The sequence below is a fragment of the Saccopteryx leptura genome, chromosome 1, assembly GCF_036850995.1.
Source record: "Saccopteryx leptura isolate mSacLep1 chromosome 1, mSacLep1_pri_phased_curated, whole genome shotgun sequence".
Lineage (NCBI taxonomy): Eukaryota > Metazoa > Chordata > Mammalia > Chiroptera > Emballonuridae > Saccopteryx > Saccopteryx leptura.
In genome coordinates this window covers 195,637,730-195,650,985 of record NC_089503.1, presented here as the reverse complement: position 1 = coordinate 195,650,985, position 13,256 = coordinate 195,637,730, and the positions used below count along the sequence as shown (strand labels likewise).

General features: G+C 47.3%; 1 protein-coding gene across 22 annotated transcripts in view; it reads right to left on the bottom strand.

The window, feature by feature from the left end:
• ANK2 (ankyrin 2) overlaps window positions 1–13,256 on the bottom strand; it is a 380,102-nt gene that overhangs the window by 176,569 nt on the left and 190,277 nt on the right. For 2 of the 22 annotated variants that reach the window (XM_066383805.1, XM_066383812.1), the window contains exon 1: window positions 7,410–7,790. The exons of 15 other annotated variants lie outside the window; for them this stretch is intronic. In XM_066383805.1, coding sequence (XP_066239902.1) covers window positions 7,410–7,538 — 129 coding nt within the window. In that variant the 5' untranslated portion in view covers window positions 7,539–7,790. Of the gene's footprint in view, window positions 1–7,409; window positions 7,791–10,523; window positions 10,623–13,256 lie in introns of those variants that run through there. 5 more of the 22 variants (XM_066383976.1, XM_066383857.1, XM_066383956.1 and 2 more) reach the window with 3 other exon arrangements.

Below are 13,256 nucleotides of genomic sequence, written 5' to 3'. Positions count from 1 at the left end.
CAAAAAAATAATCCCCTTCACGATTGCAACAAAAAAAAATAAAATACCTAGGAATAAACATAACAAAGAATGTAAAGGACCTATATAACGAAAACTACAAGGCATTATTAAGAGAAATAGAAAAAGACACAATGAGATGGAAAAATATTCCTTGTTCTTGGATAGGAAGAATAAATATAATTAAAATGGCCATATTACCCAAAGCAATATATAAATTTAATGCAATTCCCATCAAAATTCCTATGACATTTTTTAAAGAAATGGAACAAAAAATCATCAGATTTATATGGAACTATAAAAAACCCCGAATAGCCAAAGCAATCCTAAGAAAAAAGAATGAAGCTGGGGGCATTACAATACCTGACTTTAAACTATATTATAGGGCCACGATAATCAAAACAGCATGGTATTGGCAGAAAAATAGACACTCAGACCAATGGAACAGAATAGAAAGCCCAGAAATAAAACCACATATATATGGTCAAATAATCTTTGACAAAGGGGCCAACAACACACAATGGAGAAAAGAAAGCCTCTTCAACAAATGGTGTTGGGAAAACTGGAAAGCCACATGCAAAAGAATGAAACTCGACTACAGCCTGTCCCTGTGTACTAAAATTAATTCAAAATGGATCAAAGACCTAAATATAAGACCTGAAACAATAAAGTACATAGAAGAAGACATAGGTACTAAACTCATGGACCTGAGTTTTAAAGAACATTTTATGAACTTGACTCCAATGGCAAGAGAAGTGAAGGCAAAGATAAATGAATGGGACTACATCAGACTAAAAAGTTTTTGCTCAGCAAGAGAAACTGATATCAAAATAAACAGACAGCCAACTAAATGGGAAATGATATTTTCAAACAACAGCTCAGAGAAGGGCCTAATATCCAAAATTTACAAAGAACTCATAAAACTCAACAACAAACAAACAAACAATCCAATAAAAAAATGGGAAGAGGACATGAACAGACACTTCTCCCAGGAAGAAATACAAATGGCCAACAGATATATGAAAAGATGCTCAGCTTCATTAGTTATTAGAGAAATGCAAATCAAAACTACAATGAGATACCACCTCACCCCTGTTAGATGAGCTATTATCAACAAGACGGGTAATAGCAAATGTTGGAGAGGCTGCGGAGAAAAGGGAACTCTCATCCACTGTTGGTGGGACTGTAAAGTAGTACAACCATTATGGAGGAAAATATGGTGGTTCCTCAAAAAACTGCAAATAGAACTACCTTATGACCCAGCAATCCCTCTACTGGGTATATACCCCAAAACCTCAGAAACATTGATACGTAAAGACACATGTAGCCCCATGTTCATTGCAGCACTGTTCACAGTGGCCAAGACATGGAAACAACCAAAAAGCCCTTCAATAGAAGACTGGATAAAGAAGATGTGGCACATATACACTATGGAATACTACTCAGCCATAAGAAATGATGACATCAGATCATTTACAGCAAAATGGTGGGATCTTGATAACATTATACGGAGTGAAATAAGTAAATCAGAAAAAACAAGAACTACATGATTCCATACATTGGTGGAACACAAAAACAAGACTAAGAGACATGGACAAGAGTGTGGTGGTTACCAGAGGTGGGGGGAGGGAGGACATAGGAGGGAGGGAGGGAGAGAGTTAGGGGGAGGGGGAGGGGCACAGAGAACTAGATAGAGGGTGACGGAAGACAATCTGACTATGGGCGAGGGGTATGCAACATAATTTAATGACAAGATAACCTAGACATGTTTTCTTTGAATATAAGTACCCTGATTTATTAATGTCATCCCATTAACATTAATAAAAATTTATTAAAAAAAAATTTGGTCATAAAGGTCACTGAGGAATTAATTTTGATTTTTTAAGGATTAAAACATTTATATCAACTCAGAGTAACATAACAAAAACAGGAGAAAAACTTACATTGGGTTGTATTTAAAGATTTTAGATTCCAAAAATAAATAAACTCACTCCTAGTCTCTTTTTTAAATTAAGATTGTATTGGTGTTTTAACAGTCTTCTTAAAAACTTGAGCCCTATTTTCTTCCACAGTCCCACAAATCTGACAGGTATAACCCTAAGCTACTAGTTAGTCACCCATTCAGTGGTTGAAAGAGGTTCTTTATAAATTAAAACCTAATAAAAACTCAGACTCACTAGGCCGGCAAAGAGTGCTGTTAATAATGCAAGTCGCTTATATAAAAATAATTATTCTAGCCAAGAAGACGTTTGTGAACTGAGCTAAGCAAAGGAGATCAAGAGTGTTAAAGAGAAAGAACTGGATCTGAAACCATCATGGCGCTAATGGCAGCTTCCTCATGTCAACAGCGATGCCTTTTCTTTAGACTCAAACTGGAGAGCAAATCGACAGAACTTGTAACTCTTCCCAGACAGGTGGCCACGAGGACACAAGAAGAGTGAGTGTGCAGACCGAGCTCACGACCCCCCGCCCCAGTCCTCCTCCTGTTCACATGCTTTCTGGAAGGACTCACGCATCAACGAGGGTGACAGGAAGTCTCATAAAGACAACTGGATGCCCTGAACGTGTTCTTGGAATTTTCCTGTTTGAAGAATTCTAGAATGTAATGCCTCACCAGGGACCACGTTAATCTGCTGCGGTTGGTATTTTTAATCACGCTGCATTTGGCTTGGTGCCCAGAAATCTGAGTGTGTGTGGTGTCCGCTGAGTGATGCTGCCCTTAGAGGTGAGTCTCCTTTTGAAAGCAGGCTGCTGAGCCACCAGGCAAAGCACCCAAGGCAGGAGGCGTGACTGGCCTGTCCACGCTCCTGCCACCCAACAGGACACCCCCACACCACCAGGCAGTGTGGGCACAGCTGCCACTGTCCTTTCCGTTTATTCACTCATTCTTACAACACAACTCAAAACTTAGTACGTTCCACTCCACACCTGCAAATAAAACGCCCTTCCATCTTCAAACAGTTTGCTACTCTAATAACTTTAAAAAAGTCTTCATCCCTCTGTGTCCCCTCGCCACTTGGGGATAAGTCCATTTTATACACATATACTTGGTAAGTACTGTATTCTCACTGTCATCAATGTAAGAAGCTGTGAACAAGGAAAATACGGTAGGGAGAGTCCCCCAAAGTCGTCCTAGAAAGAAAAAGCCTTAATCTCTCCAAGATAATAATAATAATATCCATAAAATGAAAAACCAAGAACCGATCAGAACCTTTTCCTACGCAAGTCCATGAAAAGGACTTCCAAGTTCACTTTTGTTTTCCTACTTTATCCCACGCAAAATCACCTTTCTGTGTCCGTTTAACAAATGCAACTATGCAAACGCATTTGGAAGTCTAACAAAACTGTAAGAAAGATGATAAAATCATAGTTAATCATTGACAGCCATTGCTGCATTTAAGAAGATAATGTTGACTTCAAACAGCTGATTTTCTAAGAAATCTCATGAACTATTTGGGTGCAATGACGATAAAATCACAAAGTTAAATGTATCTAGTTTCCTCTCAAATATGTCTACTCCTTCTGCTCCACATTCAGTGCAGGTACAAGACCAAGAAATTGTATTAGCTATTGTCCCCCCAACAAACTCTGGAGCCCGGGTTCCAGTCCCGTCTCTGCCACATACTCATTGCATCTGGTAAAGCAAGTCCTGTCACTCTGAGCCTCGGCTTCCTCCTGCGTGCAAGGCAAAGAATAATATCTGATGAACAGGACCATCACCAGGATGTAACAAGTGGCAGACCCAGGGCCATGTCAGGTCCTCAGTCAACATATCAACTTGTTGTTGCAGGGAATGTGAACACGGGCATTTCAAGAGTACAACTTAAAATAACAGGAAGAATTTCCTAAGCACTCAGATACGAAGGGCAGGTCACACAAATGACCATTAGGGGAGGTCATTCCACCGAGTGTTGTAGACATTACGATGGATTGCAAGATGGTTTGACCTTTCTGAGAAATGGAGAACAGACCTTATTTATTTAAAATAACAAATCGTTTTAAGTTTCGACGAGGAAAATAATTTACATATATGCTTGCTTCCAAGGCTGGACTTTTTTTAACCAAGAATTCCCTGAAAATTATTTCTTTTCCAAATTAAAAAAAAATAAAAAGTGTAGTTGAGAAATAGAATGTGGTTGTGGAAAACATATTTTCCTTAAAATTGCTTTTTAGAACTGAGTTTTACAAGTTTGTGAGAAATTTGATTAAGTCACTTAATTACTCCTGTAGCACCCTTCTCAAGTCTAAAATTCTCAGATTCTACTACAGAAACTAGATATCCAGACATAAAAAGAAATGACAAATTAATATAAGTTAACCATATTCTCTTATCCATATAAAAAGCTAAAATATCAATGTATGTTTTAGCAAGTAAATGTTAGTTTGTTTCAACTAATCTTAACCATGGTCCATTTGCTTAAAGCTTAGTTCTATTCTAGCTCTAACACAGTATGACACCAATACACTGTACATCTGGTTCTTACTATAGCAACTGTTAACTGTCCAAAGTAGAGCCCAAAGAAATCTGGACATGTTATTCTACAATCAATTCTGTGTCTAATGAGATTGAGGGCCCTTGGTAAGGACATATGGCCATTTAAAGACCATACCACTGATAACTTGCAGAGGGACTACAGCCAAGCATTCAATACAAGTTTGCAAATAATTAAAATGTATTTGAAATGCTTTATGGGGTACAAAATAATAAGGCAAAGATATTTCTAATTAACAGGAAGTTTACAAAAGGATATTAAAAAAGAAGTCCAAACAGGAGGCTACTTCACTGAATTGTTTTTAAATACTCAATAATTTTTACTTCGGTAAAAAAATATTTTCAAAATCAGTTCATTTCTTTTTCTAAACTTTATACAGTTGGCTTTTACCTACAGTGGGGCAGGTCTTACCTGAAGTGTCTGAATACACAGGTTCATCTGCAAGAGGCTCTACAAACAAGTGCATAAGTGACACATGGTCACCTGCACAACTGAGGCATCCCCCATGTTACAGAGTGGTGTCGGACAATACAGTAGTCACGTTCAGACTACTACTTTCTGGAAAGGGTGTTCCACAGTGCCACTAACAGGCAACCATTCGTTTCCCATGTCTTTATGAGCTACCTTCGAGAATAATGGAGAGGCAGATTTCTCTTTTCTCAAACCAAATTTTAGAACTGGCTCAGTGGCTCTGGAGGGGTGGTGTGTATCCAGAAAACAAACCTGATCCAGGTAAAAGCCAGCCCCTCCCTCAGCACCCCCCCCCCCCGTGCCATGATCACCCACGGGATGCGCCTGCCTCTGCAGTGGGAGAGGGAGGACCACCCACAGGTGTGCCTGAAAACAAGAACAAACAGTGGCTGTGTGGCTATCCCCCGGTTTCCTGCGGTTCTGGACGAATGACATTATCCAAATGTGACAAATCTGAGGATCTGGTCATGTGACCACATCCATAGCCAATGATCTCCCTACCCTGCTGGACCCTATTCAAAGCAATGCAGCATCCACGCCACAAGAGTCCCACCACCCCCGGCACTGGTCCCTGTGAACAGTGTAGGCCCTCAGTGCTCCCAAGAGTGCAGAAAAAAGCAGGCGTCTACAGCAGGAAGCCATGGTGAGAGCAAGGGCCCTTCCAGGTGAGTGCCTGGTCCTCCAGCAAGCACGCTACCAGGTCACAACTGTATGGGAGCAGGCGTCCTGGCCAGATAACAGGCTGTGTGTGGGGGGGAACAGAAGACAGAGAGGATAGGATCGCCGGAAATGGCTTCATGCAACCATGGGCATGAAGAGCGGCAGGAGCAGAGAGTTGGAGGGCACCTGTCAGGACGGAAGCTGGCCACCAACAAAGTGGGCACGGACTTCTGACGACGTAAATCAGCGCACCCAGACACAAGGCCTTTGAAAGGTCAGATGGAAACTGTTTTCCCCAGAAAGGAAATTATAATATACTGCTAATTTTATTTCTTTGTGTTGCCTAGTAACTGTTTTGATTTTTGATCTAGGGAGTGGCCGCAGGATCATGTAGTGGACCCCCCTGTGGGGTGAGATGTCCCCCCAGGTCCATGTGGCTCCTAGGTGTCTTTCCAAAAGTGAGGCAGAGACAATATTCCCAAATGGAAAACTAGCCGTATCTACTAGACAATAAGGGAAGAAAGGTCCTGAGCATATGAGTCACTAGCACATGGTCCCATGCACCCCTAATCCCAAAGCCACGTCTGACAGCAGCTGGAAGCAAACGCTGTTTCTATGTTCCGCTCATGCAATATGCCATTTACCACCTTGCGAAACTATTCCTTGACCTACTTTACTAATTAAAGCATCTGCAGAGACCTTCCCTATGGACACAGACCACTGGCTAAACGAAAATGTCAGTTCCACGGAGTGGTAAGACGATCTCTATTTTAAAGAAAACAATGTGTTAAAAAGACAAGAGAGCCCTGGCCGGTTGGCTCAGTGGTAGAGCGTCGGCCTGGCGTGCAGAAATCCAGTGTTCGATTCCCGGCCAGGGCACACAGGAGAAGCGCCCATCTGCTTCTCCACCCCTCCCCCTCTCCTTCCTCTCTGTCTCTCTCTTCCCCTCCCACAGCCGAGGCTCCATTGGAGCAAAGATGGCCCGGGCGCTGGGGATGGCTCCTTGGCCTCTGCCCCAGGCGCTAGAGTGGCTCTGATCGCGGCAGAGCGACGCCCCGGAGGGGCAGAGCATCGCCCCTGGTGGGCGTGCCAGGTGGATCCGGGTCGGGCGCATGCGGGAGTCTGTCTGACTGTCTCTCCCCGTTTCCAGCTTCAGAAAAAAGATACAAAAAAAAAAAAAAAAAAAGACAAGAGACAACAATTCAATAGTTTAATGCAAAGGGAACCAACATTTCATCCCACCCTCTAACCTTGGTCTTTTCATTTAATGCTATCATCAGAAAAGAAAAAAATCGTTAAGATTCATGATAGAAGCCAAAAAACATAAAACAAAAAACAAAAAAACAAATCATAATTAAAATGGAAATTTTAACAATTCAGAGATACAGCTCACTGCACCAATATCCTCAGCACATAACAGTGGCATCCCCCACAAGGGGAAAAAAGAGTAAATAAAACGTTCGGTATCTCCAAACCGAGATCTACACGCACATGGGGTCGGGGACAGAAGAGAGTGACACAGCCTCCCCCTCCTCCTCCTGGAACAGGTGTTCAGCCTCCCCTGCAGGAATAAGGCAAGGGCTGGGAGACTGCACAAAGCTAACCGAGTAAAAATCCAGGGGAGGCGTTTTTTCTGCTGCGCCAGGTAAAGCCTAGGACACGTGCCCGGCGCGGCCCGGCCTGGGCATCTCTCTGCCCGGCGCTGCCGCAGACCAGGCCGGAGTGCGGGCTGCCGGGCGGACGAGGGTGACCGCACCCGTGGGAACGGATCAGGGGGCTGCCTCCTACCTTTCTCTTCCGCTCCGCGCGCTCCCTGGGGATTTTCCGTTGCTTTTTTCTCTCCCTCTCCAAGATTTTCTCCTTTTCATCCAGTTCAGCCTCCCGAACTTTTTTAATAGATGCAGCAGCGTGAGCCATTCTGCAGGGGGATCAGCCGCGCGGGGCCGCGCTCAGTGCGCGGCGCCCACGGTCCAGGTGGCGGCAGCGCGAGCGAGCGCGCGCGCGGATGCGCTCCCCGGGCGGTGGCCGCAGCCGACACCCCGCCCCTAGCGCGCACCAGCCCCGCGCGGGCCTCTGCAGCCCCCGCGGAGCCGCCGCGCCACACCTGCTCCACACAGGTGTGCCCTCTGCGCGCGTCGCCGGGCACCCACCCGTGCCCGGCCCAGTCGAGCGCCTGGCCCGCGCCGCCCTGCGGGTGGGCGTTGACTGCCGCAGCCCCACCTCCCGGCCTCGATGCTGCAGTGTGCGGGCCTCCCGCGGCAGCTCGGCTCACGGCTCGCGCCACGGCGGCTGCCTCCTGTCCTCGGCCCTGCCCAGGGTAAGGTTCGTCGTCGTGCAGGGGCAGAATCACGCAGCCGCTCCGGAGAGAACGGCAAGGCCGGGGACACCTGCCACAGACTCCGGGCGCGTGGGCGTGGGTGGGCGGGTTCCAGACCCACGTGGAGCGGTGGGGGCTCACCATGCAGGGTACTCGTGGATTCCCAAGCTTTTGTTAAACACCAAATCAACATTCAGCGAGGGGACAACAAAGCAGGACTGGTGTTTCTGTTGGTCTCTGCCAGTCACTGGCAGGGCGACCAGCAAAGGAGGGAGGGCGCTCAGCCTGTGAGCTTTTATGGAGCTGGGATGCCTGGAGCTGGGATGCCTGGTATTCCCACCGCCTATCCTGAGAGATTTCCAGGATTGGACTAGATTGATCATGGACCGATGGGGTGTCAGTCACGTCCTGAGTGCGCACCCTGGAAGCTGGGACAGTGATGACACTTTGTGGTGGTGGGGGGTAGAAGAACCTCCCCCCAACCCAGCACACACACTGTCCCATTTAGAACAAGGTTGCCCACTACTGTAATCACGGCATTTAAACAGTACAATCTCATTCTACATGTATCCTATTATTAAGAAACAGGCAAAGTGACATTAGAAGTGTCTCTTTAGAAAATATGTTTTTAGCCCCAGCTGGATAGCTCCATAGGCTACAGTCCCCACCATGAAGGTCAGGGATTGCCGGTTCAACCTTGGTCAGAGCACACATAGAAACACATCCAAGTTCCTGTCTTTCTCTCAAAACCAATAAATAAAAAATAAAAATAAATGTGTTTTTCAATCCCAACCCTTAAAGCCATATACCTGCCCAGACAAATGGAAGATGTCAAGTGTCATTTCCTACAACTGGAAATAAGAGAGCAACTCTTCCAGGAGGGAAAATACTGATCTTCTCTACTGTACGTGACCTCTACACATTTTAGCTTATCATAACGTAACTCACAATTTTTCTTTTTTACCTAAACTAAGCCGGACGCAGTAAGATTAATCAAATATCCCACAAGCAAGCAAAATATGCTCCATGGTGGTGGAGGGACCAGCACTCAATCCCATCTGATAGTCATAGCGGAGGAGCACAGAGCCACAGCCAGCCCTGGGGGCTCGGGCCGGCTGGTGCACCTTCCCACCTGGGCTTGCTTTCCCACTGGGAGCACAGCCCACTCTGATATGAGCAGTGAGAAGTCATCTTCTAAGAAAAAAAAAAATCAGCTCCTTGTTAGCTCCCTGCTCTGGAAACCCTGGACATCTTTACAAAGAAGCGCACATGTCGGCCTCCTGGGAAGACAGTGTGGGGGCTTCAGGAGGGTCCCTGCATCTTCTGAACCCAGGGAGGCAGTGCCTGCCACTCGCCAGAACACGATGCAAACCTGTTCTCTGAGGTTCTTCAAGATATTCAGCTGGGACCGGGTCAGAGCGATGGGTGGAAATGAAATGGTTTCGGGGAAGCAGCAAGACCACCGCCGGACATTCCCTTTTCTTCCAAATACAGTTTTTAATGTTTATAACTAAGCAAGCCTTACATACAGGACTTGTGGGTGTCCCCACAACCTGTAGCTGAGCCTCCTAGCCCGATGTCCTGCGAGCGAGGGTCACTCTCTGGGACCACGCCCTGCCCCGGGCCCCTGAGAGCCTGCCTGTGCTGCCTCAGTGTCTCCTCTCCACCACACATTTCCCAGAAGGAAGGACAACGCCCAAGCACAAGCAGAGAAGAAAGACTGTCTGTTTCATCAGCCTTTGATGAGCTCAGTAGACCTACTCGTAAAACTGCAGGGTATCAGCTTAATGATGTTTTCCAATACCAGGAAAATAACACATTTTTTTAAGTTTCAATCTAATAACTTAAATTTATAAAGTGCTTAGGCATGATTAACAGACCCTTAGTCCCTAAGATTCTCTCCATTTTTTTTCCAAAAAGTATGAGAGCTCTTTTTGTCCCTTTTGTCTTATGAAGAAAAGGTAATAAATCAGATGTTATTTAGAAGTCAGTTTGACATAAATATGTCACCAAGCGTGGAAATTGCCAAATCTTTATAAAACGACACACTACCTGGCTTACATTTTTCTCCCTGTAACTTTGGGTGCAACACAGAGAAGCAAAGTCACTGTGTTTGCACAACTAAGGACACTAGAAAGCACAGGACTTATCGCTGCTGCATCCCCGGGACAGGTTTGTGTGGCAGGGACACCAGGGTCAGGACCTCCAATCAGCCCCCTTGGGGACGGGGGGAGGGGGAGAGAGAGGAACTGGCTCCCTGCCCTGCCCCACTGCAAGCTCTGCTGTTCAAACCCAAGCAGGAAACCGCAGACCAGTGTGAGTATTTTTACATAAAGTAAAGCGACCACAAGCCCCAGCCAGAGAGCATAAGGCCCCTGCCTGGGATGGATGGCAGCTCGAAATCGGCTGTGGAGCGCCAAGTGCGCCCGCCGTTCCACACAGGGTAACGTGTCTCTACAGCTCACGGATGCGAGATCTGAAGTCAGACCTTCTCGCGTATCTCTGCCGCGCAGACGTCCCTACAAAGTCTCTTCGGAAGGGAAGATCACTGTCAGCTTTCGGAGGAAAGAGCAGTGGGCACTCACCAGCTGAGCTCCGCACAGACAGGGCACCAGGTTCCAGTCCCAGGAGCTCCCTGCCATGTACGTGATGCTGCTGCTGGCAGGACAGCAAAGGCGTCTTCCCGTCGGGCCTTTTGCCGAGACCTGGGGCTGGCTGGATTCCGCACTGGTCACGAAGCACCCTGCCATCAGGGGGATAGGCTGGTGTCTGCCTTCCGAGGGAGAGGCACACTGTCGTTCACATTCAAACTCAAGAGCCAGCAGGAAAGAATGCCCTTCAGAGAGGACACCCTTTGTTTAAAGACGGGAAAGGACCTGGCCATTTGCTCTGCTCAGTGTCTAGCACGCCATTGATCAGGATCCAAAGAAAACCCTCTGCAGACATCAGACATCCGTCAGGGCGTCGCTCAATAACTGAGCTGCTACATGCCATCAGCCTCCAGCCTCGGTGCACAGCCAACACCGTCACGGCCGCAAACCCAGAGCGGGGTAACTCGGGGAAACCAAAGGCACCACAGAGCAGCTAAGACCTAAGACGACCCAGTCAGGGGGAAAGCCTGTGCTCACCTGAGCTGTGAGCCCAGTTCCTTCTCCTCAGATTCAAGGGCAGGGACCCAACGGGTCAAGGCAAAGCGAACTCAACGAATGACGACATTCATGTATCGCCCCGGGTTGGTTTTACCTGAAGCCAAATTCAAACACCCAATTGAGAACACACACGTACCCAAGCAGAGCTCACTGAGAACGCAGTAAGCCCAGCTTCCCGCTGATATGTCTCGGTAGGAGGTGATCTGGTTACGCTGAGGGTGCCTGAGTGGGTATCTCCTTTCAACTCCGGACGCCCAGGGCCAACTCAACACCAAGGTTCCCCCAGCGGAGGGCAGGGAAGCAGGTGCAGCTCAAGCCCCGAAACACGCTCTCAACTCAGAGCTGCTGCACTTGCCTGCTCCTAACACTGGTGCCCAGACACAGCGTGAGAAGCTCTCCTGTGGGGACGGAGCCTCACACGCTGAGAGCCACAGGCACTGGGTCACCACCGACCACGCTCTGTGACTGTGAGGACCCTGGGGATCACCCGCCTGCAGCCCCATCTGCCGTGGGCAGAGGGAGCAAAGGCTCACACGGGAGAAAGGAAAGTCGAAACAGACACAGCTCTGAGGGAAAAGAGACGTGGCCCGGGTGTCCTTGCGTGGCCGCAGCCCTCATGTGTCCACAGAGTGCGGACCCAGGGGGTACAGAGGCCAAGGCGCGCCCGGGGCAGCTGTGCAGAGGGCTGGGGGCTGAGCAGCTCACGGGGTCGGCTTCCAACAGGAAACACCTCACCGAGGGGCTCAGTCAAGTTCAACATCGTCGTGCTCCCTCTGACAGGAAATGCAAGAATCAGAGCAGCTCATAGTGCTAAAGTCCTCCTTCCTTCAAGCTGACTGTATCGTCGTGTCTTAGATTGAAAGCCTAGGAATTCATCTTAAAGTGGACCATTTGAACGCTCTTTTAATATCAAACCATTCTCCGTGTCCCCGTGGCCTCAGCTTAGCTATGGCTGGAGCCATCGTGTCTACCGCCAGCCAGCATGAACGACAGTCCTGCCCTCCCTGGGTGAAAACTCAGCGAGTGAACTGTCCTCAGACTTGCCTGTGGTATCGTCACAGCCACTGTCACCAATGTTCGGTCCCTGACGAGACGCCGTGGTACAGGCTCGACACGCCTGCCCTCAGGTCTCAGACTATCACTGAGCACCTTCTAACATCCACGCAGCGCAGCTCCCACAATCACCAGCCTCATGGACAACAAGGTCCAGTGTTGGGGTTCTGTGCTGACTCCTACTGACACCTTACTCTGCTTCTCAAAACACAAATGCTTCCCCTTTGGGCGTGTAGCGGCTTCTCAGAAAAAACACTCTCTTCGCCCTTTTACTTAGGTGGAAAGCATTGAAAATGCAAAATCTCAAACCTGGCAGTGAATGCCCAAGGTCGCTGCGGACCTGTGTGCCTTTTGTCCGTGAGGGAGGGCACATTGTGCTTTAGGAATGATATCATTGCTCAGGGATTACATGTTAGTTCCTCTACCATATCAAGGGAAACAACTTTCTTGATAAAAAAGAGAGGAGTTTGATCAATTCTTGAATGTTTTCTATTTGCATCAATCAGAATTGCTATTGAGATTGTTTGGTAGAACATGCTTTAATTAGACTATAAAAGGAAAAGAGTAATTTTTCTTGATGGCGATAGAACTATTTTTTCATTGTAATGCATTATGTGACCCCAAATTTAAGCCATGCATGTCTTAAATTTTCTTGAAATAAATGATATTTAAATGAGAGACTACATATAAATCAGGAAAGCCAGTCAATGTGAATTTAAATAGCTGGGTGGCTAGTCTGTACTTTCTGTGGTAGACCACGAGTTTCAGGTCCACAACTCAGGACTCCGGGCCAGTGAATTATTAGCAAACGTATCTCAGTATTTTTCAAAATCAACAACAGCTAGATGGCAAAATGTAATCTCAGAGTATACCCAGGTCTGCCGAAACTCTAATGTCAGGTCACGGATAGAAGTTCCTGTTTTCCAGCCCAAAGCGTTTATTCCACATGGACATAGAAACGCCCGGCAATTCCCAGAGTCGGCTGCAGGTTGGCAGAGGCTGGGCAGTGCACACTGCCGGTCATGGAGAGACTTACGGACACACTGCTACAATAACACCGCCCGATGGGGGCCCTGCAGCTGCACCGTCTGTACTAGAACCCTGAGGAGCTATAGG